Source organism: Kogia breviceps, chromosome 17, assembly GCF_026419965.1.
Source record: "Kogia breviceps isolate mKogBre1 chromosome 17, mKogBre1 haplotype 1, whole genome shotgun sequence".
Taxonomy (NCBI): Eukaryota; Metazoa; Chordata; class Mammalia; order Artiodactyla; family Physeteridae; genus Kogia; species Kogia breviceps.
The window spans coordinates 12,286,645-12,312,136 of record NC_081326.1 but is presented as its reverse complement, the minus strand read 5'-3'; the positions used below and the strand labels follow the sequence as shown (position 1 = coordinate 12,312,136).

The window sequence follows — 25,492 nt, the reverse complement described above, 5'->3', positions numbered from 1 at the left end:
GGAGGGACCCTGGCTCACCATCTTCCAGAGAACGACCAGGCCTGGGCACGGAGGAGAGCAGGGGACACCCTAGATAACAACGTTCTTATTTTTACTAGAGCAAAGCAGATCCTCCCCCAAGATGGGTTTTCCAGTGTATTGGGGTAGAAGCAAGTGAGTGCAAACAAGCCTTCTTCATCACCGACTTGGGAAAAACGAGAAGGAACCGGCTTGCTCCAAGGTTTCCTTCCACCCTCCAGCTTTTACACAGAGAAGAAAAAGCAGACCTCATTCTAAAGTAAAGCCTCACTCCTCAAAGTGTGACTGAAGCACCAGCAGTACAAGCATCGGCTGGAAGCTTGTTAGAAATGCAGAAGCTCAGGCCCCGGCCCCCGCCTGCTGCCTCCGAAGCTGCGCTCGGAGGAGATTCCCAGGTGATGTGCGTGAAGGGCCAAGTTCGAGAAGTCCCGCTCGAGACCAGCAGGGGGGCTAAATACTGGAATCACCTGAGGGGCTTTTTCGACAATTGATCCCACCCCCCCAGGAATCCTGATTTAAATAGCCCAGCTCCCTAAGTGATTCCAAATGTGCAGCAAAGGTGGTTTAGCACCCAGAGGCCTCCAGTTCCCCCATGAGAACCTTTGAAATAGCCGCAGGTCTGGACGCTGCCGCCATGGAATCAGCACGGGGCTCCCTGAAGCCCAGGGAAGCGGCTGCCCGTGCCGGGGCGGGTTGGAGCGGGGACCAGGACTGGCTGGCCACACCCAGGGGCCACAGCTCGTCAAGACTGTTCACTGTGCATTTCAGAACGTGGACTCCGTGTGGAAATTTGCCATGGTAGATCAAAACCCGAAGCCTGGACTGTTCTACGCCGGAGTGTTTAGCTCATCCTCAAACGAGTCTTTTGCAATTAAGATAGGAGGAAGGTTGTCCTAAAAAGTTAGGGGCCTAAAGTTGAAGAGCCAAAAAAAAAAAAAGCCCCCCAAAACAAGAGGACAAAAAGAGGAGTTACCCTAATGAAGCGACACCCAGCAAACCCCTGCGGTGAGTCAGCACGGGGAGGCCCAGCCCCTTCGAGGGGAGCCTGGAGCTCAGCGCGGGGCTGGGCAGGGCTGCGTGTGGGCAGAAGCTGCTGCTTCTCGTCCCAAGACCAAGTCTGAACAGCAACTTCCCTCCCTCAGCAGCTTGAACTTTTTTTTTTTTTTTTTTCTCCTCTGAGGCTGGAAAGAAGTGTCACATTTTGCTGCCTCCTAAGCCCTTCCCAGGGACCGCGCGCTGTGGGGAGGTCGCCCTGGGAGCCACCTCCAGCCTCGGGTGACTGTGATTGCAGGAGGAACTTTCAGCCCCTCTCATCCTCGCACTATGAAGTTCCTCGGGAAGCCCAGGAGCCAGAGAGCTGCTTTTCTGCCTCTTTGCTTGCTCTTTTTGAAGATTCTGCACCCAGGGCACAGCCATCTTTACAGCAGCCGCTATGCTGGGTAAGTGGAGAGGCTCTCATGCCCTGATCAGCTTGGACTCCGGCCAGGGGGCTGGTATGCTCTCGGGTGTGCATCACGTTCTCTGGTCTGTCGGCTCGGCGTGAATCTGTATGCTTTCCTGGTCACCTAGCATTAAATGTATATGCAGCCCCTGGCTCTTTGGAGAGAATGTGGTGGGCGCAGGTCTAGTTTCTCATGCTGATTATGACGTGCCAACCTCAGCCGTGGACCAGTGTTGATAGGGGTTCTGCCTTTGGAATAGCGGTGGCCGGTTATGTGCAGTATTTGCCTTGGTGGTTGCTCGGCAGGAAGGATGCTGTTGTGACACGTGAATTGTGGCCTGAAAACTAAAGCTTCTCCTTTAGGATTGTATGCAGAAGCCGTGGGTGGAAATTCACCAGTGATTAAAAAGGGTGTGGGTTTGTTTTGTTTTGGTTTTTTTTTGAGTGCTTGTTAGCCTACAGAGTGGTTATTAGATTTTCTAATCTGAGCGATGCAAATGAGTCAACTCAATAAGAATAAACGTAGCCAACTGTAAAATTATGGGTGTTTTTCTGAAGGGAGAAACACAGAAGGGGAAAACCATTTGTATTTCCCCGCTCTGTGGGTTATAGCACGCTTCGTGTTGCTTCGCATAAGGAGGCACGGGGCTGCGTGTAAAGCGGCTGGGACTGCGCATGTCCTGTTATCCTGAAGGGTTGTTTCGAAATACGCAGCGCGTGCTTTGCTTGAATTTGCGAGGGGTCGTTCTTTGAATCTGGAAATTATGGCATTCCTGCATTTTAGGGCTGGAAGAGCCTTAAATAGCTCCTCTAGTTCAGTTCCTTTCTACAGAGGAGGAAAACCAGGGTCTTAAATCTTTGGGTTTTTTTTTCTTATTTAAAAAATATTTATTTAGTTAAGGTGTAGTCGATTTACAATGTTTCTTTTTTTAAATTTATTTTTTAAAATTTTGTCTGCATTGCTGCACGCTGGCTTTCTCTAGTTGTGGCGAGCGGGGGCTACTCTTCATTGCAGTGCGCGGGCTTCTCATTGCGGTGGCTTGTTGCGCAGCTCGGGCTCTAGAGCGCAGGCTCAGTAGTTGTGGCGCACGGGCTTAGTTGCTCCGCAGCATGTGAGATCTCCCCGGGCCAGGGCTCGAACCCGTGTCCCCTGCATTGGCAGCCAGATTCTTAACCACTGCGCCACCAGGGAAGGGAAGCCCTACAATCTTATATTAATTTCAAGTGTACAACATAGTGATTCAAAATTTTTAGAGATATTCCATTTAAAGTTATTATAAAATATTGACTATATTCCCTGTGCTGTACAATATATCCTTGTAGCTTTTAATTTTATTTTTTAACATCTTTATTGGAGTATAATTGCTTTACAATGTGGCATTAGCTTCTGCTGTATAACAAAGTGCATCAGCTATACATACACACATATCCCCATATCCCCTCCCTCTTGCATCTCCCTCCCACCCTCCCTATCCCACCCCTCTAGGTGGTCACAAAGCACCGAGCTGATCTCCCTGTGCTATGCGGCTGCTTCCCACTAGCCGTCTATTTTACGTTTGGTAGGGTGTATATGTCTGTGCCACTCTCTCGCTTCGTCCCGGCTTACATCTTCCCCCTCCCCTTAAATCTTTTAAAATAGACTACAGTTGCTCAATGATGGCCAGTTGAGGAAAACTTTCATATCGATCTGAATGACGGCCAGGTCTTGAAGCAAAGTTGTTCTTTCTAAGAATCGTGTAGAGAAGGATTTATAAGTGTGATCCTGGAAGAGAGAATTGTTTCCGTTTCTCTCCTGAAGAATCTGGACACTACTTTAGAGTTCCCCTGAATACGGTACTTCCAGAGGAAATTGTTCGCTCAGTTTAAGGGGACGCAGGATGGGGGTGGAGGTGTTGCTGGGGACAAGGGCTATGGATGGTAATACAATCCCCCAATTTGCCACCCCGGTGTTCCCGGGAGACACAGAGGAGTTCACCTCTAAGGGCTGCTTTTACGTCTCCTGGACACACGGTCCGCCCTCGGAGCCCTGGGTAAGGGAGACGTGTTTAGTGACTGACTGTGCGGGCCAAGGTGTGGGGGCGTTTACTCCGACTCTTAATGGATGTCAGGCCTGTGATAAACATATCACGGATTTAGATGCGCCCGTGTGACGTAGGAGCTCGCTTCTCTGCTGAGAGGTGGCCCCGTCCATAATGATTTCAGTGTGTGGCCCTCATCAGTGGTAAGTGACCAGGCCTGCTTCAGCGGAGCAGGTGTGCACACTTCCCTAAACGCCACTTAGAAGAAACGAGGCCAAAGGCGGCGGCGGCCTTTTCTTAGAGAATTTGGAATCTTTGTGGAGGAAGTTGCACTACCTTTTCTGTTGTTCTGCAAAGAAAGTAATAGCTGCCATTTTCTCTTTGGCTGCTACCTAATAAGTTAGCCCCAAATGTATACATGAAAGGTGACTGAAAGTTGGAAGAAAAAGACGAAACATGAGACACTGAAGGGAGCCTTCCCTGTCCATCACCGGAGAGCTGCTCCAAAACCAGAGAGGTTTCAGAGAATACTCACCATCGAAGATGGGGTATTTTTACCTTCCCTTCATTCGATACATGTCATTCTCTCATCACCAAAGACAGAAATGCTTCCTAGGTTTGGGATTATTTTGCTCTACTTCCCCAGAAACTACTTTCTGCAAGTCTAGCCAAGAACCTGGTGGAATGACCTGGTAGAATCGTATTGAGCATTATTTTTGTGGCCCATAAAAAGTTATCATTCTAAACCCTCATTTTCGTCCCTTAAGTAATTTGTTTTGGTGGTGTTGGTAGTAATTACGAAGCAGCCCTATTTCTTGCATTTTTGCTAAAAAATATTTTTGTAAGTCTTGGTTGAATATAATACTAAGTGACTATCATTTGCAAGACTCTGAGCACGGCCAAAAACTAGAACACTCCGGGCAGACCAACGCGCTTCCTGAGAGCAGCTAATGAGCCTCATCTTCTTTCTACACAAACTGGTCACAGTTGTGTGGTGCCCGCTGTATAAGAGATGCTTGGGAAATAGCAGATTTAAGCATGTCATGGAAAAAATGTAGGGACTACAAGGAAAATCTGACAAAAACTAATATCTTTTTGGATAACCACATCAAATTGCACACAAGGAAGATTTAAAAATACATAGAAAAGGAATGAAGCGAAGTGTGGGAAATAACTTGACATCAGGTAACGTTTATTGATACTCTGTAAGCAGGCTTCAAGGGCTGCAAATGCACGTCAAACATTTTGATGAAAAACATCAGTCAGTGAATGAGACTCTGACTAGGGCAAATATCACTCTGTGTTCTCTCCTTTTCCCTCATCTCCTCGTATTCCTGGAAGCTAGACCTAGTTAGTTATTATACTGTGATCCTTAGGGCAAAAAATAAAGATCTTCTGCTTTACACGAATTTAGGGTAGACGTTTCTAGTGATGGTAAAAGACAGATCTAAGCCAGTGACACAATAAATTCTGGCAATGCTGTAGAACCAAAGTGGCTGTGATTCTTCAAGAACCACTTATTTGGTACTTTCTTCATGTATAATGTTTATCAGTCCTGAAGTTCAACTGCCTGGCTTTCGATTTCTGCTTTCCCCCACCTAGTAGCTCTGTTACCTTGGGTAAGTTCCTTAACCTCTCTGAGCCTCAGTTTCTTCACCTGAGACACGGAGACAATATCAGAACCTTGCCTGCCAAGTTATGGGGATTAAATGCAATAGCATGGGTGTTGTGTGGTTCTTGGCACTTAGCGATCTTTCCAGCCTGATGGCACAGAAAGTGGCCATGGGCGTGTGCCTCGTTCATTCAGTGAGTATTATTCCAGTGCCTACTTGTGCCCAGAGCTGAGGCCCTCTGAGAGCTTGCAGTTTAGTAAAGGAAGCAGCCGCACACATAATATTAAGATGCACACAGTGTTTGAGTGCTGTATGGGACGGGCAGCCTACTGTGGGAGCATTGGGAGAGATCTAGGCACCAAGAAGGAGGGTAGAAATCCCTTCCCAGGCCCTCCCCTATTCCGGTCACCCAGCCTTCAGGTACCTGGGCTGCAGGTGGAGAGAGCACAGACTTCCTGCCGCCAGAGCTGCTCCGGGGGGCAGAACCTCCTGGTGCCGGGTCTGCCTGCGAGGCCTCCCGGACTCCTCCTTCGTCCGCAGCCCTGCGTTTGGGGAAGACCCGTCGCCTTCTCTTTTCTTGCTTGGGGAGAAGCTCCAGTGACCGGCCTCTTCCCCATGAGCGTAGGTATGTGCAGGCTGGTCACAGCCCGCTTGCCAGCTGCTGCACTTTGATTAGCCAGTGTCCGTGCTGTACCCACCCCCGTCCTGCCACCCCCCCGCACACACACCCCAGCTATTTGGCAAGTTCACTAGTCGTCCATGAGAACGGGATATGGAGATCCAGGAATTAGACTTGAAGGAAACAAGACCTCTTAAGGCAGTTTGGTCCTCGAAATCCTGTAAGCAAAGAGGCCCCAAATTTGGATGTGACGTATTGAAGAGGACTGAGAAATACACGGACTCGGAACAGATTTGACTTCGGGCACATCATCCCTGTCTTCCACCTTACCTCTAGCTAGTCTCCCCTCCATCTTTCAACAGAAGCTTTGAAGTCTTTTGCCCTGTGATGGTGGATTCCTTGGAATGTTCTGAACTTTTGGAAACCTAGGGCTAGAGCACAAGAGATCTAGCTGCTCCGGAACCTGAGAGTTATCTTCTGCGTTGGTGGTTAAAGCTCTTTTCAGATCAGATGGCCGTGAATCCTCACTTGTCCTAGTCTGCACCTGCTGTCCTGGGGTCGCAGCTGACAGTGTACCCCTTTCAGTCCGAGAAGGGTGCTGATGTGGATGGCAAATTGTGGTGTCAGCCTTTTTATTCTCCACTGTGTTTGTTTCCTTAATGAGCTTTACTTTAGATCTTCAACTACCCTCATTTCTTTTTTTTTTTTTTTTTTTTTTTTTTTTGCGGTATGCGGGCCTCTCACTGTTGTGGCCTCTCCCGTTGCGGAGCACAGGCTCCGGACGCGCAGGCTCAGCGGCCATGGCTCACGGGCTTAGTTGCTCCGCGGCATGTGGGATCTTCCCGGACCAGGGCACGAACCCGTGTCTCCTGCATCGGCAGGCGGATTCTCAACCACTGCGCCACCAGGGAAGCCCCTTCATTTCTTTTTTTAAAATTTTATTTATTTTTTATACAGCAGGTTCTTATTAGTTATCCATTTTATACATGTTAGTGCACACACGTCAATCCCAATCTCCCAGTACAGCACACCACCCCCTCCTCTGCCACTTTCCCCCTTGGTGTCCATACGTTTGTTCTCTACATCTGTGTCTCTGTTTCTGCCCTGCATCTTATTTCATTCTTAGAGAGCAAGTTTATCTCTAGTTCCTTCCATACCCCTAAAAAGAATCCTACTTGTCCTCTCTTTTGGAATAGCCACCAGCCATATTTAGGGCGTCTTTATCTCAGCCTAGGTTAAGGTAACTTTCTCCTAACTGATCTACCTTCCTGTAGTCCTTTCTCAGACTGATGCTATAAGACATCTGTTGTGTTACTCTCTTGCTCAAAGATCTACTTTGGCTACCTCTTGCCAAATACATCAGATCCATTCTCTGCCAGGCTCTCAAGGCCTCTCTAATCAGAGTCTCTGGTTCCTCCGTCTCTATTTCACTCTCCTCAGCCCTGAAACTCTCCTGTTAATCAGAGAATAGAGGGCTTCAGCCTTGCTCATCTTCAACAAGCAAGGCAGGCCGGCCTTACTCACAATAAGGGCCTAAAGCAAGGAGGAGGCATCTCAGATCATGAATGATAGGTTAAAATGTGCAGGATAGATACAGACTGGGGGCGTGAGGCGCTGGGAAGGGTGTATGGTGGGCTCTAAGGTTGCTTTTGAACTTTTGCCCCCACGCACGTTGGTCTGTGGTTAATAGAATAGTTCTCTAGTGTCTTCTGGAAGTTCCTTTTAGCACTTGGCCCTAATGAGTGGGAGATTATTTTCGGTTTTCCTTAGGCACTAGCGCAAAGTGCAGCCTCCCAAGTGTGGATTGTTTATCGGCTGATTGCACAAAAAGCTTTCTTCCCCGCCGCATGTTGCGAGTCGAGTCGGGGCCTCCAGCTTTGCTTGTTAGGAGGCGCAGTGCTACAGTTCCTACCCCTGACCTGGACTCACAGACAGACAGTACTCCATAGGGATCAGTATTCCTCCTGCCACTGAGCTGGAGGAAGGAGGAGCGTCTCCTGTGCTTCTGGGCCACTTTCCCCTTGGAGCCCAATCTGATGATGGAGCTTTTATTTTACGGCGCCAGGATACTTTCTGGGTAATGCCATTAAGCCTAATCACTTCCACCCTGTGAAAAGCAGTGAAGGATGTTAATGGTTCATAACTTCACAGCCTAGATTGTGCAGGCTACAACAGCACTGTGTTTTCTGTCTTTATACATGGACTTACTGAATGGGAAATGAAGACTTTTGTTGTTTTAGAATCTTCATTATGATCAATCGGTAGATAACTAGTATATAGGATTAGAATTTGCTTTGCCAAATAAATGCCTTCCCAGCCCGCCTCTGGGCATTAACTTCTTTATGATAAAGCGGAATGCAGAATATGAAGCTTTAGGATCTTGTTCTGGGTAGTATAGTAAATTTCCTCATCGTTTTCTTATTAAAGATGGAAGCAAATGTCTAAAGGGTTTTCTTCGACAAAATTACCACCTTTGTCCTTTTTCTCAGCATACTTTGAAAATAGTAAAACATTTTCTTATTTTAATATCTATATTATTAAGGATACTGTTGGGTTGTTTTGTTTTTCTTTCACTTTTTTGCTAGAACAAAGACCCCAAAATTCAATGGCTTAAATGAGAAGTTTACTTCTCTCTCACGTAAAAATCCAAAACTGGTATAGTTGATGGTGCCAGAGAATCAGGCTCCCTCTGTCCTATACTTCTGCTGTGCTCGACACTCAACTCCCAGATTTGTTAGGAAGGAGTCTTCCAGCTCTGCAGTCCAGCCAGCAGGAAAGTGGAAAAGGATGGTCACTCCTCTTTCCTTTAAAAGCACAGTCCAGAAGTTCAAACATCACTCCTTACTGGCCAGAATCAGTTAAATGCCCTCAGCTGCAAGGGAGGCTATGAAATAATGGCCAGATCTGGAAGAACATACTGTGAAATAACTCGCAATCTCTCTCTCTCTGTGGTCACTCTTATATTTAATGAATGCCAACCCATTCTTCCTTCCACTTGGTTCTCCTAAAGAAATAATCCACCCAAATGGGCATTCAGAATTGTGCGCTTCAAGCTGATATAAAAGTGTGCATTTTTATTCTGTATATGGTCTTTTAAAGTCAGAGTGTCAGAACTGAAGGAGACCAAAAAACAGAAAATCATAGTCCAGTCCTTTTATTTAATACATAAGGAAGCAGAACTCCAGCAAGGTAAAAGGATTTGCAGAGCTGTTGGTGGAGTTGGGACGAAAATCCAGGTCAGCTGAGTTCACAGATTTTTTTTTTTTTTGCTACACTGTCTTTGGTGAATCCAGAAAACTTCTTACTCTTTTCTATTCCCTAGACTTGTTAGGGGTGAAGTAAAGTGAGTTGGCAAGGCTGAGAAGTGTTTAATGAGGGGGGATTTCATTTCATTTCTATAAACATTTGTAGGGGATCTGGCCCTCTGCTAGTCTGGGACTACAGAGATGAAAGAACTGTCCACGTGCACAGCATGGTGAGCACTCGGGCAAGTAAGCAAACAAACCCAGCTCTGGGATCACTGTGCCCTTAGAGAAAACTCTTGGAGCTGGGTAAGTGCAGGAGAGGGTCACTTAATTCAGACTGAAGGGTGGAGAGAGGTCAAAGAGGCTTCTTGTTTGCAAGATGAATCCTAAAAGACAAGCAGAAATTTGGGTGGATTCTTTTTTTTTTTTTTTTTTTTTTGCGGTACTGGCTCTGGACGCGCAGGCTCAGTAGCCATGGCACCGGCCCAGCCGCTCCGCGGCATGTGGGATCTTCCCAGACCAGGGCACGAACCTGCATCCCCTGCATCGGCAGGCGGATTCTCAACTGCTGCGCCACCAGGGAAGCCCTGGGTGGATTCTTAAATATGCAAGATATTTTACATTTTTCTTTTAGATGGTTGGTACTTAAAGGACATGAGCCTCACCTCGGTCATAAAGAACAAGTAGAAATCAGGTTAAGGTTTTCCAGACACAGGGAATAAATTACACGTGCAAAGAACTACAGGTGAGAGAGCTTGTCAAGACTGGAAAATCAGAACAATTAAGCATGGCTAAAGTAAAGGGCATTCTCTTGGTGGGAGTAAGGAGAGATGAGGTAAGGCTTCAAGGTCATGAATCACCTTATGCCCCATAGTATGGAGTCCTGATTTCTCCCAAAGGTGACTGGGTGCTGATGAAGAATTTTCACCAGGGAATTTAGATAATTAGATTTTTTGAGGAAAATTCCCTCTACCGTCATTGAGAAGGGAAGATTGAGGGCTAAAGATTTGGAGGCAAGAAGACTGGGATATTATGGTGACCATGGTAATACAGAAGAGCCTGGCTTCTGGTAGTAACAATTGAAGGGAAAGTAGGGAACCAATTAAAGAAGTGTTTAGGCTGCAACTAGAGAAAAGCCCGTGGGCAGCAATGAAGACCCAACGCAGCCATAAATAAATAAATAAATAAATAAATATTTTAAAAAGAAGACCCAAAACATACACATAATTTTAAAAAGTAAAAAAATGTATGTTTACCAAAAAAAAAAAAATGTTTAGGAAGTGGAATTTTCACAATTAGATAACCAAAGGGGAAAAGAAAGAAGAAATAGTATAAGGTTGATTTTCAGGATTAGTTAATAGGACTGAGCTCTTTGCAGAGAAGGTTAGTACTTTATCGGATGTATATGATTTGAGTTGCCTATAAAGTGCCTGATTGGATAGACGGGTCTAAAGCTCAAGGGAAAGATCTAGCCTGTAATGTAGATTCCAGTAACTGATGTGTGAAGAATTTCTTGAAACTTTGAGTGTAGAATGAAGCACCCAGGAGGTACTTATTACATGAAAAGAATAGAGGGGGAAAGCCAGAGAAGAAACCAGTAGAAAGACCTAGAGAGAAAATAAGAAACCCAAGAAATGTCAGTTAAAGGGATGTAAGAGATCCGAGAAGGAAGAGGTCAGTCACATCAAGTACTGCAAAGTAGTGCCCATTGGTTTGGCCATTAAGAAAATCATTTGTGTCATCATCAAAAATGCTCTTGGTGGAATGAGGAGTGAAAACCAGAGCACAGTAGGTTGAGGAATGAATGGGATGTGAGGAAATTAGTAGTGAATGTAGACCATAATTTTAAGAAGCTTATCCATGAAGGGGGTGGGGGGGAGGGTCAATAACTAGAGTCGAAGAGTTGAATCATGCTGCTTTTACTTCTTAGGAAAGATACGGCCATATTTTATGCCAGATGGTAGGAATAAGAAGAGAAAGCAAGACTACAGGTAAAGAAGAGGGAGGGGGAGAATGGTGGAGTTAGGTCTCTGAAGAGACAGAAAGCTAGCTGCCCTCTCTTTTTAAAGTAGGTGGAGGGGTCCTGATCCTAGAAGAGACAGTGGAAAGAGGACGTGATAAAAAGAGAGACGATTTAAAGTGTTCCTGAGGGAGATGACTTGAACCTCCAGAAGGATCACCAGGCATTACTGAGGGCCCAGCTGATGGTAGAGATGAGTTTGTAAAGGAACCATGAACCCAGCTCCATGATTTTCTTGAGGATCATCCCATGTTTCCTCATGTTAACTAAATCATGCCACCCTGGATCCTCATCACTCAATCTATTACAGTTCCATGAAAGGGTGAGAATATGTCTTTAAATAAGCCCTTAGGAAGCTATAAAGCAAGTCAAGCAAGATCAATGTCAGAAATCTCTCCATCCATCCTCTGCCCTTCTTTTCTTTGTACCTGCAAGATGGGCTTCTGTAGCTGTGTCTGGCACTCTTTCCCAGGAAGCAAATGCAGAGAAGGAGAGAAAGATAGGGGTCTTGCTTCCCCATCCCTCCTTCCTGCTTTCCTTGCTACAGTTCTGACAGTAGCTGCCAGCCTCCACAGTAATGGCTCCTGCTGGATAGCCTCTCCTCTAGGGGCCAGATCATCCTGCCCCCGAGGAGGATAATTTCCTTTCTTCTTTTGTCCCTTCAGACACAGGAATCACTAACCTCTAGTTTAGTGAGACACCGAGCTGGAATCAAAAGCAGAAAGAATACATATTTAACTGAAGATTTGTGTTAGAGCTACTTCTGGAACTCAAAATGAAATGAAAGAGGGCAGAAATGATACAGCAATGGAAGAGAGAATAAAGAAAAGACTGCCACTCATTTGTATTTCTCTAGCATCAAATGAAACGAGAAAGTGCTTTGTAAATCGAAATGTATTATAAAGTACTATATTAGGTAAATTATTACATCTGATATTAGTTGGAAAGGCTCTCGTGTAGATACATCCTGTTACAAAATTGATTACCTTTCCATTACCTTCTACCTTCCTAGTGAATTAAGTAAAAGATTCATGAAAATGGATCTTCTTAATCAAATAAATGGGCATCCCTTTCCCTCCTCCTGTCAGTTATCTGAGAACTGGAGGTACAGTCTGCTCTTCCCTCTTTCCAGTCCCCCCATCCTCCCTCATCTCAAAACACTTAACTGATCAAGTACCAAGAGTACCCATAATGACTTATCATTCCTTATCCCCAAGTAAGGTTAGGAATCATCAAAGGCAAGATCGGTAGTCTCTGCATCCTGAGGGCTTATTTTATTTTATTTTTTTACATCTTTATTGGAGTATGATTGCTTTACAGTGGTGTGTTAGTTTCTGCTTTATAACAAAGTGAATCAGCTATACATATGTTTTAATCCAACAATCTAAGCTGGAAAAAAAAAACCAAATGGAAATGCAAGTATATTAGGTCAACACACCGTCTTCCTGCTCTTTCTCGACCTCTGTTTTTTTAACACACATCATATACGTTTATAGCATTTCAGTCTTAGATTACCAACCAATGAAAGATGACACTTCCACAGGATCACACATCTTATCACCAGATGAGAACCTGGTCTATTTTTGCACCTACAGACTCTGTAGCCATTGCACATGTGACCTCATTTGCCATACTTTCATTTCCCCATCTACCTTTCAGAATGTCCTCTTATCAGACTAATACATGAATCACCCAAATGTCTACTAAGTTCCTTCTTGTGATTTTTGTGGATGTAATGAGGACACAAGACTTGTCATAAGATGGCTGGGGTCCTACTTATAGCCTGTCAATCATGTTTCCATGGAACATATGTAATGTTCATGTGATAATGTGATAGCAATATATTCGGTATCAGAATTACTAAACATTTGGAAGGTTTGAGACATTTGGGACAAGCCCGTGTGGCAAAATGTTCGGAGTAGTTAGAAATTTGCAGCTGAAAAAAATACTCTAAGCCCTTTAGGGCCTAAAATGAAGACACGTGGGGGAGGCCATTTCTCCCTAAGTTTTCAGATCTCTGTGTAGAAGCAATAGGGAACAGACTGCAAATGGCAGGTAGAAAAGCATCTTAATATGATACCTGAGAGGAAAACCACATTGGTCTTCCAGAGAGAAATGTAGTCTGCCTTGTTTCCTCTGTCTCACTTAAGGATTTCTTCTTTCTCTTTCCCTAGGAGCCTAGTTTGCCAGGGTGGTGAACGCTCCGCAACAGCTGCTCTAAGAACTCTCCAATTACTTCACGCCCCTAATCCACCTGACCCTCCCTTCTTCTCACCACCAACCCCGAGCCTTTTACTTACACGAGCAAAGAAATGCACCTTTTTCTTTACTTTCAAGATGGGGGCAATGTGGCTTCTATCCTGAGTCATCTTCGTTTCCGTGGTTTCTGCCTAAAACTACACAAGGTCCCTTATCCTGGCTCTCGCCTTTCTAAAAAACATCTCATTCATTCAGTCAACACTATTTATTGAGTGCCTGCTGTGTACCCAACACTGTTTTAAGTCCTAGGAGCACAGGAATTTAGGTGCTCAGAATATAGCACTGCTTGAGACACTAGTGACTGAAATCGTCTCTCCTGGGATTTACATCCTAATGGGATGACAGAAAAGTAATAAACCATGGTGTTAAGTTCTGATAAAGGTTATGAAGATAGTTAAAGCATAGAGAGGGGATAATCGGTGTCATGAGAAGAGTAAAGTGAGACCAGGAGCCATGTGAGTATCTGAGGGTAGAAATTTCCCCATGGGGAAGTGGGAGCCTGTTTGGCTGGTCCCTCACCTGGGATCTTGTTAGAAATGCAAATATGCAGGCCACACCCTCCCGGCCCTGAGGAGCTCTGGGGGTGGGCCCAGCAAATGGGGCTGTAGGGAGCCCTCAGGTGAAGTAAGCTGACGTTTGAGAACCGCTGTGGAGAGTCAGCACCGAGGTGACACGGCTGGGACCGAGCTTCTGAGGGCACAGTTACCGTGTGTTCCTGCTGCTGCCCTGCAGGTAGACCTCCTTTTCCTCTCAACACCGTGAACAATCTCCATCACCACTACCTCTCTTCCTCTGCACATATTTCTGGGGAAGCTCTCCCTCCCCCACGCCTGCGCCTTTCAGGAGCGCTTCGAGCACGGCTCCTCCAGCAAGATCTCCCCATCAATCAGCTGTGATGGCTCCCTCCTCTGAGATCCCGTAGCGCTCGCTCGGTCACTTACAGCCATCACCACATACTGCTGGGTATTACAGTGGTTTGTGGATGTCCTGTCTTTCCTTTTCATTTATAGGCAAGTTGAGAGTAAGGTGCTCTCTCTCATTTTTATCTGTTTTCTCATAGTCCCCAAATAGTGTCTGGCATATTCGGTAAAAGTTTAGATGGATGGAAAGGAGGAAAGGAGGGAGGAAGGAAGAGAGATTGGCAGAGGTGGAGACGAATAAACTAAGAATCGGACTGCTGGCATCTGCAGGCAGTTTGGCCAGACTAGGTAGTGAGAAGCAAGCCACTTAGCCCCTAGAGCTGCAGGAGGAGTGCGGGGATCCCTAGGACCACCTGGGTGTGCCTCGATGCAGTGTTCTCCAGCCTCCTGTCACCTTCTCCCTGCTCACTGTGTCCTGGGTATCACCTATCCAACTACCCAAACCTGGTCTCAGGTGTTTTACTTGTACAGGCTCCTAAAATGCTTCGAACAGCATTCTGACTCCCGGGAGGCGATCTGAGGTGAGGCTGTCGTTTCCTGCGAGTGCCAGATGGGCACCGGTGGGCCAACGTGTTTATTCTCCACTGCCTTTTACCAAATTTAGAGACGTGATCCTTGCCTTTTTGTCATGGTTGAGATCATAGATGGCTCATCGATTCACGTTGAGTTTAACATCTCCTCTAGTCTTTGAATAATTTTTATGAACCAAATGACTTCTGTTTCCCGAAAACTGGCTTCACCTCTTGGGGGCTGTCAAGCCAGAAGACACAACCAAGCCAAGGATCGGAAGGAAGGATTTACTCCTTGCAGTGAGTAAGGAGAACACAGGGCATCTTTCCCAAAGCGGCGACTCCCTGCACAGCAAGACTGGAGAACTTTTAAGCTAAGGGTACACACACATTCATGAAGTTGACAGAGTCCAAGCTTAAGTTGACTGAAGTCACAGGTCAGAAAAGGTCAACATCATCGCTTAGGTTCCACTTCAGATCAAATGGAACCTGTTCCACTTGAGGGGTTAAGGGGGGTTTGAGGGGTCAAGAGGGGTTTGAATTCTGCAAAACAGCTCAAGAACATGCTTGAGCTGGCAGTATTTACAACTGATTTATTATCTTTGCTATTGTTACTTCTCTTGCCCGATAACAGCCAGTTTGTTCCTGCATTATTTTGTTCCCTTAAGATCACTAATTACTGAGACCTGTTCAGACCTGTGGCCTGGCTTAGATCACAAAATGGCTTAGACCAAAAATGGCTTCTCTTATGTCAAGAAAGCCATGCCTGGTACTCTTTCTCCGGGGATCCCCTACCCTATCTGCTTACGCTTCCACATTTTCTCTCAGAACTTAAATTGTCCACATTCTTCCTTTTAGCTCATCTTTTTCTAAGTCTTTATGTATCTTGATGCAGTATGTCTGATTTCAATTCCTATGCTCAGTTCCCCTACTTAATAGAAATTCCAAGTACCACAGAAACAGAATGGCCTCGGAGAGCAGAGGCAGTCTTGCTTTAAAATAAGATAACAATAAAAATTTGAACAGATACAATTGATCAGATAGTGTTATGTGGTTCACAGTGCCCTGAGACTTACAGCATTTCCTGCTTGGAGCTCAGCACACTTCCCATGACAGCAGTCAAGGTGAGTAAAATCTGTAAATGTCCAGGCGGAAATTGTGTGAAATCAGTTGGTCCCTGTGACAAAGGTTTAACCTCTTAGAAAGCCTTGAGGGGAAGGAGTTGTGGAGAAAAGAAGGGAGAGAGGAGGACCAGCTGAGGAATAGCAGGAGGCGGCTCCCAAGGTTGGAGAATTACTCTCCAGTTTTAAAGCTAACACGTAGCTTCTCAAGAACACATGACATGAAATGCCAAAGGACTTGCCGCCATCTTGGCCTCCTGTTTGTAGGTGAAAAAAGCATTTGGTTTTTCCTTTAATACAATTTATATAGAGAGCATTTAACTACAGGTTGAATAGCTCACCATGGGCATAGCTATTGGTAGGTAAGTTCTTTCTAGGAAAGCAATCTTAATAAGAAAGAGAGGAAGTGGTAAAGTGGAATATTGCCAATTCAAACATTCAGTTAATCCCCCCAAATTAAGCCTTCTAAACCAACCAGTGGAAAGATGCAAAATCAACATGATGGCCCAGTCTTACTTGTATAATAGCCAATTGCAAGTACTTAAAAGGAATGACTTACTAAGAATAGAAAAATTTCATGGTCAATATTTAGCAAAGGTTTTGCATACTGACACATACTGTACACTTTAGTTAAAAATTATGCACAACTTCTGGTAAACATATTGTATCTTTAAGTATTACTCCAAAGATTCTTTTGTTTATTTCATAGTACAATGGGAAGCCAGTTCACTTCATCCAACTAGAAATATATCCATTAACTTCAAAAAAATAGAAATGACCAAATTGGGGCCCATGAAAATAGTGTACGCTAAGCGGTAAGACCTGTAACTTTCTTTACCTGCTCTCATCATTAAGAACAACACAGGCTGGGCTTCCCTGGTGGCGCAGTGGTTGAGAGTCCGCCTGCCGATGCAGGGGATGCGGGTTCGTGCCCTGGTCCGGGAGGATCCCACGTGCTGCAGAGCGGCTGGGCCCGTGAGCCATGGCCGCTGAGCCTGTGCGTCCGGAGCCTGTGCTCCGCAAGGGAGAGGCCACAACAGTGAGAGACCCGCGTACCACAACAAACAAACAAACAAACAAACAAAAAAGAACAACACAGGCATCTTGCTTTCACAGTTCAAGCAGAATTCACATTCTCCTTACTTTGTAAAATACCTTATATTCCTTATCTTTTTGTTTTATCAGGATCTGACAGCTTATGGGGATACCCACTTAATAATTCGGCTAAAGCTTGCAAGCCCATCTCTCTTGCCACTAATAGAGGGAAATAATTGTTTTCTTCCATAGCATTTATCTTTCAGGACATCACTTAACTTCCTTCTGAGCTCTCAGAATGCTCTTTGGTATCACTTATCATTTTGAGTTATAATTGTCTGTTGAATTGTTAATTCTTTCTGACTAACTGTATACTCTTTGGGGGAAGGAAACTTGTTCTTCCTCAAGTCCAGTCTCTACACAGAGCACGGATACCTATAAGTTTTATTGTTGTTACCCCTCTACCCACTGAAGTTGAACCACAGTAAGTTGCTAATATCTGTTTATCTAAAATAAGAGCAATTTCATGTGGTTCAACCTAATTATAAGCTTTAACTAACTGAAAAATGAGGATATATATATTTTTTTAATGATGTGGAAATACTAGCAGCTTACATGCAGGTTTTCCATTAATCTATCAAGTTTACAGAGTGTATTGCCAGAGTTTCTAAACTTCAGTGTTGAAAATAAATCACCAGGGGATCTTGTTAACAAAGCAGATTTGCATGAAGAGGGCTGGGGTAGAGCCTGAGGCTCTGCATTTGTAGCAGACTCTCAGGCACTGCTGATGCTGTGGTTTGCAGGCCATGCTTTGCATAGCAAGTTTTTGCATCACAGCATGAGGAGTCAGGAGAGAAGTTCTAGATCTGCTACTAGCTATCTGTGTGACTTTAATAAGTTACTTAGCCTTTCAGGGCCTTGCTTTCTGTAAGGTCTGAGGGTTCAATTAGGGGGTCAGTTCCTTCCAAGTGTTTATGACCTGCTTGGGTCATGTTTACATATGTGATTAGAAAGTTCATACAGCATAGAGGTTAGAAGCACCAGCTCCATCCTCAGACCACTGGGTTCACATCCCAGCTTCGCCACTTTCTAGCTGAGTGACCTTGGAGGGAGTTACTTCATCTTGCTGTGCCTCAGTTTCCTCATCCGTAGAAATGAACTAATATTGAATTAGTTTATCTATGCAAAATGCTTACGACAGAGCCTAACACGTGAAACTCAATCCATTTACTCTGTTTGCAGCACTGATGTTCTCTGTGGAGGCTTTCTTAAGGGAATTATCTGAAATATGGGCAAAGATTTAGAGTGTGTAGAAAGATGTTTTATCACCAATTTATCCTAACAAAACCTGGGAAGCAACCTATATGCTCAACGATGAGAGGCTTGTTTAGTGCATATTATGGAATCTTTTGTGCCCATTGTAAACACCTACAAGAAATTTTTAATGCTTGAGATATCTGAAATGGGGAGAAAACGGGATACAGAGCTGAATTAACAGCTCAAGTTTAACTATGACTTATTACATAGGATATAGTTAACTATTATCTGGGGAAAAATGCTCAGATATTAAGTGATTATTATGACCAAGTGATAGCATTTTAAGTGATTTTTTTTCCTTCCCCCTCATACTTTTTTCTCTATTTACTAATTGTACATGAAGCATGAGTGACTTTTATATTCAGAGAAAAAGTAATTTTAAACATGTGTAAATTCCCTCCCCATCCCTTCCCATCCCACAAAAAAATCAACCCTATAGCAAGGAATTCGTCTTCCGTGGTGCCCTATGCCAAAACTGCTCTAGAAGCATTGCAAATAAGAATCAGAAGTCAGTAAATTTAATAAAGTAACACTCATTGCTAATTAATGACTGAACATTTTTTATTTCGGAACGAAAATGAGATTGTCGGGTATTCCAATGAAGCATTAAATGGCGAAAGCGGATGCCTCGCTGCGCGTCACACAGACGCTGTGGAGACTGAACCACACGAGCAGGGCTTAAGGCTTTTCCGTTTAGAATAATACCAGAAACAAACAGCGTCATGCTGCTTTGTGTGTTTAAGTAGATGGAGTCTCAAAGAGAAATTCTTCGGGGGTCTCAATACCACAGTCCGTTTAAATCTGTATTTAGAGGTTTATTTAGAAGTTAATACAGTGGGTCAGGAAAAGGCATTTGAAGAGACTGGGGGTAGAATCCATTATGTTTTTACATATATCCCCCATGACGTATATTTTTCCCAGCCTGAACTTGCCCATTATACTTTGAGAAGAAATTCAGGAAAAACATTTGCTAGCAGTTTCCCACACCATAAAGCTGCCATAACAGTGATAATCAAAACCTAGACCAAGTTGCATGTCTTCTGACTTGCTGACGAAGGTTAAAGGCTATTTCATCTTGCCTCTATGGGGCATGGATTGTGGGGAAAGTTTGCATAATTTTTTTTTTTTTTTTTTTTTTTTTTTACTACTACGCCACTGCCTGATAAAAGCCCCCATCCTTATTTTTTATCTAACTTTTTAGTACTTTGAACTTCTCACTTTTGGGGTACACATCACCTATGATCTACGGTTGCTTGATTTTCTCGAGAACCAGTAACCTCAACCTCACAACTACAAGAAAGTAACTTCTGAATAAAAATCACATTTCAATCACTTGCAAATCATTGTTCATTGTCTCCCTCTCCCTCTCGTGCATTCTAGAACTTTGATGAAAAGGAATTTTGTCTTCAAACAGGCTTTTGGTTAAAGAATATTGAAAAACAATTTGCAGCTAACTGTGTAACTGAATGCAGTTTAACTGTGGGTGACTCATCGTCTCATCCAAGAAAATAGGTCTCCAAAGTAGGATGCCAAAAAAATCTAGCATTTATTTGGTCTCATCCTTAAGATAATTTTTATTTTGTATGCCTTATAATATACATAGTATGTTGGTAAATTAAATATTACATGTAAATGACTTAAAATACATAGAGACTGGGAGCGCTCGCGATATTTAATCCTGGAGGTTTGAAAATGGAGATGAGGAAAATCTCAAAGTTCTGTCAAGTCAGTCAACGATATCATATACTGGGACCTATGTTCATTTGTTTGTCAAATTTTCACTGAGCCACCTCTGTGTCCCAAGTTGTTTCAGATATTAGGAATATAAAGGGCTAGGAATAAGTCAGGCAAAGCCCCTATTCTTGTGAATCCCATATTTTCATGAGGGAGACAGGCAGTGCACAAGCAAACGAGCAGTAATTAGATTCTTACAACAGGTATGATAGAAACAAGACTGTATGATTTCACTTAGTCATTCAACAAATAGTTTTTGATCATCTGCTATGTACCTACTACTGTGCTAAGAATCCCACACAAAATAGATGTGGGCTTTGCTTTTGCTGAGTTTACATTCCTGTTGAGGTGACAAATGTTAATTATAACGATGATCAAAGTTACAAAGGAGAAGTAGTACAGCGTCCTACCAATTCAGAAGGAACTGACAGCTAAAAATTGGGGGATAGAGAGGGCTTTCGGAGGCTGTTATGTTAGGCAGGGTTTTGAATGATGAGTTTACTGGGAGTGGTGATTAAAGCGGAGAGGAGCTGATAAGCTATGGGCTCTCAATCCAGGGAGAAAGGAGCAAGGGGCACGTGATGTTCCCACTGTGTACTGTGTACGTTGTGTGGTTTTAAAAAGAAAATCTGGCCCAAGAGCTTACTGTCATTTGTATGTAGTACCTGAGACTTTGCAAAGCCCTTGCTCATGGACTCTCACCCGCTGCTCCCCTCACATGTGGCACGCAAGTAAGTGCTTTAAATGCTAATGTATATTTTTTTTAAAAAATGCAGGGCTTCCCTGGCAGCACAGTGGTTGAGAGTCCGCCTGCTGATGCGGGGGACGCGGGTTCGTGCCCCGGTCCGGGAAGATCCCACATGCCGCGGAGCGGCTGGGCCCGTGAGCCATGGCCGCTGAGCCTGCGCGTCCGGAGCCTGTGCTCCGCAACGGGAGAGGCCACAACAGTGAGAGGCCCACGTAACACACGCACACGCACACGAAAATGCAGGTGCCTCTCCTAAACTCAGTTCCTGGACTCTAGAACTGGCTGTGGTCCTTCCATTGTAGGGCACACCTGAAATCGTGAAATGATGCTCTCTGGGGCCCTTTGCCTTGTGTACAGAGCTTTCTGAATATTAGCTTTTGGCTTCAAGAGTCGAGCTGCTGTGAGTTCGCCGCAGAGTTGAGAGGAGAGGTCGCAGGGAAATGTCCAAAGGAAAATTCAGATGTGATTAGTAGGTATGTGAGGTTTCCCAAAGGCAACACGGCACGTGAGGAATTGGACCCAAATGCCAAGAGTCTCTACAGGCAGAGAACGAATGTGAATGTGAAAAGGTCGTGCAGGAGGAGTTACACCTTCGATTCAATTTTCAGATAGAAACACACACTTTGTCTACATTTTCAACACAGGAATCTCCAGAAGCAGTGTGCGAGAGTGAAAAATCACTGGATGTGTATCCTTTGCTCATTTTTCTTTTGCTTCTTTTTCCTTTTGCCTTTTTGATATCAATTTTCAAGAGACTCACATATTAGGGATATTAATCCTTTGCATAAGTAATACATGCTTTTTTTTTAACAGATTATCATTTGTCTTTTGACTTTTTCTATAAGGCAAAAGACAATATACATAATTTGCTTATAAATTCAAATCTACCTTTAATTTGTCCTCCTTTGTGACATTTAGATTTATCTTATTTAAAATGTCAAATATCTCTTCTGCTCAAAGTTATACACTTTGAGTTCTAGGGTTTTTCTTCTGCTTTAGCAGTCTTTTTCTTTAGGCCTTTATTCTATATGGATTTATTTTTTTACATGGTGTGAGGAGAAATATAACTTTATTTTATCCTGGAGGGCCATTCACAAAAGAGGACATGCAAAGAGCCAATATACATGAAAAGGTGCATTTCACTTACAGGGAAATGAAAATGAAGGCAATAAAATGGCATTTTGCATATATCAGGTTAGCAAAACTGAAAAGATTGAAAATGCTCCACGCTGGTAAAGGTGTGGAAAAAGCGGGAGCTCTTGTACAGTGGAGGTGGAAATGTGAAATTGCTACACATTCCTTGGAAAGTAATCCAGCAGAATCTAATGAGAGTTAAGATCCTTGCACCCTTATACAGTGCGATCCCATTCATTAGAAAATACCTGTCAAAAGAACTAGCATGTGTGTTACGGGTTTAATGCAATGCTATATATAGTAACTTTTAAAAAACCTGAAAACGAAGTCCATCAATGAGGGAGTTATTGGAAAAATCATGATATCTGTCTATACTGTGCAGTATTATGAAGCTCTTATAAAGAATGCATTGTGGGCAGAGGAATGTGCATGATGTATTAGATGAAAATAGAAAGTTTTAGAGAATGTGTATGCGCTTATTTTTTAAATGTGCTAGCTTTTGCATTAGAGGGATGTTTCTTTGGGATGTTGTCTGTGTTGATTCTTTACTGCTTTTTAGGAGATGGGGAGTGGTCTTGTGAAGGTAGCAGTGGTATTTTGGTGAAGGTAGCAATAGCTTTCTCCCTTTTCATATTAAAATGATCTGATATAGCAACATGGGAGACTTAATTTTATCATGTAATTATGTATTTCATAAGAACTAGACTAGGGAAGAGGAAACCTGGATTCTGTTTTTGACTTGCATATCTTGGGATGTCATTGTGTTCCTAATAGCTCTTCTTCCGACACATGTTAAGGAAATAAAGAAGAACATATCAAACACTCCAAATGCCCCTAAAGTAAGGGCATCATAGGGCAAGATGATAATGTTTTCCCTGTGATTTTTACACTTGCTCTAGTTAAAGGCCAAGATTTGCAAGTTCATAAATTAGTTTCACCCCACTAGAGAACAACCATCATTTTCTCATTTGACAAAGATTCAGTGCCTTAATGGCCATACTTAGCAGATGGAGAATGTAAACTCACCCTGGGTCATAGCCTAGTTTACTTTACAGAACCTTCCATTCATAGAATGAAACATCTAGAAAGAACTGGGTTGACCTCAAAGCTGACTGCTTATCAGAATCACTTGTAGATTTAACAGATGTAAATACAAACGCACACTAGACATTCCCCGAATGTACCGAATCAGAGTATTCAGAAATTGGGCCTAGGAATCCATTTTTTGAATGATTATTGAATGATTCTGATATAGCTCATCTATAGACTAGTGCTTGTGAACTGGTGATGAGGTTTATCCAGTAAGAAGGTCAAGCTACCTGCCAAAGGTAATATAAGCAGTCATGGCAGCAAACATTTGTAAAACCCCTATTTAAAAAGTACATTTTAGTGCTAAGCTCTCCTGCACAACTAGCAAAATGTGTAAAATTCGAACTTGTTTGAAATTTTTCTTTTCTTTTCCCCCACATGCTAGAAGCCATTGATACTTGATGTGGGGTTTTTGTTAAAGTAACATACCAGCCTTGCCATAAAAAGCATCACCCTGAGCCTCTGCTATTAGTCTGCACCTGACCCTCTCAGTGTCCTGGCACCGGTTTTGTCTTAATCTTTAGCCACCATGCATATACATTGTGTCACCAACACTATCCTTTAAAAACCTTACAAAAGTAACGCTAGTGTCCAAATCTTAGTTGTATATTCCCTTCCATTTTGAGTAATGGATATGACTTGTTTAAAAGTCGAAAGAAAATCTATTCACACCAGACCTTCAATATCTGAGAACCTTGAGAGAGAGACCAAGTGCAAAGGGAACCTTTTAGAAACACTGAGACAAAGCAAATGGCACGCATGGTATTTCTCCTTAGACTCTAAGGCAGTAAAGGACCAGATGTCATACAACAAAGTCTGAGGGGACCATGTAACCTAATGGGCGTAGCCAGCGTGCTCAGCTTTAAAAGGATCTTGTGCTTATAAAAACAATCAGTGTGGCACCATTAACTCCATATGTTAGATTTAAGGCTTTTTGTCCCAGCCTGCACATGATTTACTTAAACATTTGTAATGCTTACCTTTTTAATTCAAATGGAGAATATAAGTGAATAAGATGTTTGTTCAGCCCCTAATGTAGGGTCTTTTCACTTAGTAGGTTGCTTGGCAAATATTTGTTGACTGTATGACCTGGTACCTTCTCACTGTGCTGTTGGAAAAGGAAAGATCAACTGACGTTGATCTCTCAAGTTCAGTTAGCTTCACAAAGCACACATTGCGCCACTTGAGATGGAGGTCAGCCAGGAAATGATTAACGTGATGAAGAAAATCATCTACTCTCCAGAGTAGAGTCGGAATTGAGCACAAAGTCCCTAATTCAAACATTAAAGGGAACCATTTCTGAAGTTCAAGGTATACAATGCAGAGATATAATTATAAAATTACCAAGACCACTCCTTCCTTTAAGTTCTATTTCCTAGAAGTCTGTGACATTATCTAAATGTGTTGCTTGCATCTCTCTGACCACTTCTTTGTCTCCATCACTGGATCCCTCCCCAACCCAACCCCCCACCTGAGGCTTAGGGTATCACTCAAGGCTGTCTCTGTCTCTGTGAGCTCTGTGTCCTCTGTCTCAAAGATACTGGTTGATTTCATGGCTTTAGCTATTGCCAGTGTCCTGATGAGTCTCAAGACTTTAGTTCCAGCCCTGGCTTCTTACCCTAATTCAGTCCCATATGTCCAGTTGGCTGCTGGACATTTCCGAGTGGATGTCAAATTCTCTGAAATAATTCATCTTTTATTCTACAAACCATCTTCTCTGCCTCTATTCCCAATTCTCATTCAATGGAGAGAAATCCAGCCATCCAGAGTCAAAACCTCAGTTTTCCTTTTTCCCGTAGTTCAGTTGCTCCACAAGTCTCATCACTCCTTTTTTTCCCTCAATCTCCTCCCTCAGTTTCATGTCTCTTGTGCCACCTTCATTATATCGTGGTCAGAATAAGCTCATCACTTGCCTCTCAGCTTCCCGTGTGCCTGCTCTGATCCGTTCTGCACATCAGTACCAAATTAATCTTCCTAAAGTACCGTTCTCTGACATCGCTGTGCTGATCCAGAATCCTTCAGTGGACTGTGACATCCCAAGAATCAAGTCCAAACTCATTTGTCTGCTGTCCAAGGCCCTCTACAACTTGGCCCTCTATAGCCCTTTCCTTTTCCCATTTTTACTCCTTCTTTTCACTTTGAAATAAATCTCAGTTCTGGTCAGAGAGGTCTTTCCATCACATGGCCACACTCCTTTACCCCCATCCTGTCACCCGGGATGCCGTCTTTCACTCTGTCCTTCTATCTGAAATGTCCCTATGCTTCAGCCTCTGCTTCCAAGTTCCAACTCTCTCATGACCAGAAAATAAGCTCACAGAGATCTCTGTCTCCTCCAACAGCTTTTTTGTCAACTCTAGGTACCTTACTTGTAAGCCCATATCTTCAACTACTTCATATGGCTCCGATAGTGCTTCATAAATAGTAAATGCTCAGAAAAGATTTATTTTGATTAGAGTTTTGAGCCTGGCCCATCGTCTCGATCAAGATTGTCAATTCAATTTGGCCAAAACAGTGTAACAAACAAACAAAAAAAAGCCGAAAGAAAATATTGGCACCTGGGCTCTTTTTTCATTCCCCTTTATCTAAGCTTCAAACAAGAAGATAGTTCTGTGAATTGAATTTCACCCTCACCTGTCTCTTTTCAAATAATCC

At 43.5% G+C, this 25,492-nt stretch overlaps 1 protein-coding gene across 1 annotated transcript in view; it reads left to right on the top strand.

Annotated features, from left to right (window-relative positions):
- Positions 1-1,341: 1,341 nt before the first annotated feature.
- Positions 1,342-25,492, top strand: part of CPA6 (carboxypeptidase A6) — a 227,216-nt gene continuing 203,065 nt past the window's right edge. The window contains exon 1 of the mRNA XM_059042623.2: positions 1,342-1,457. Coding sequence (XP_058898606.1) covers positions 1,342-1,457 — 116 coding nt within the window. The remainder of the gene's footprint in view (positions 1,458-25,492) is intronic.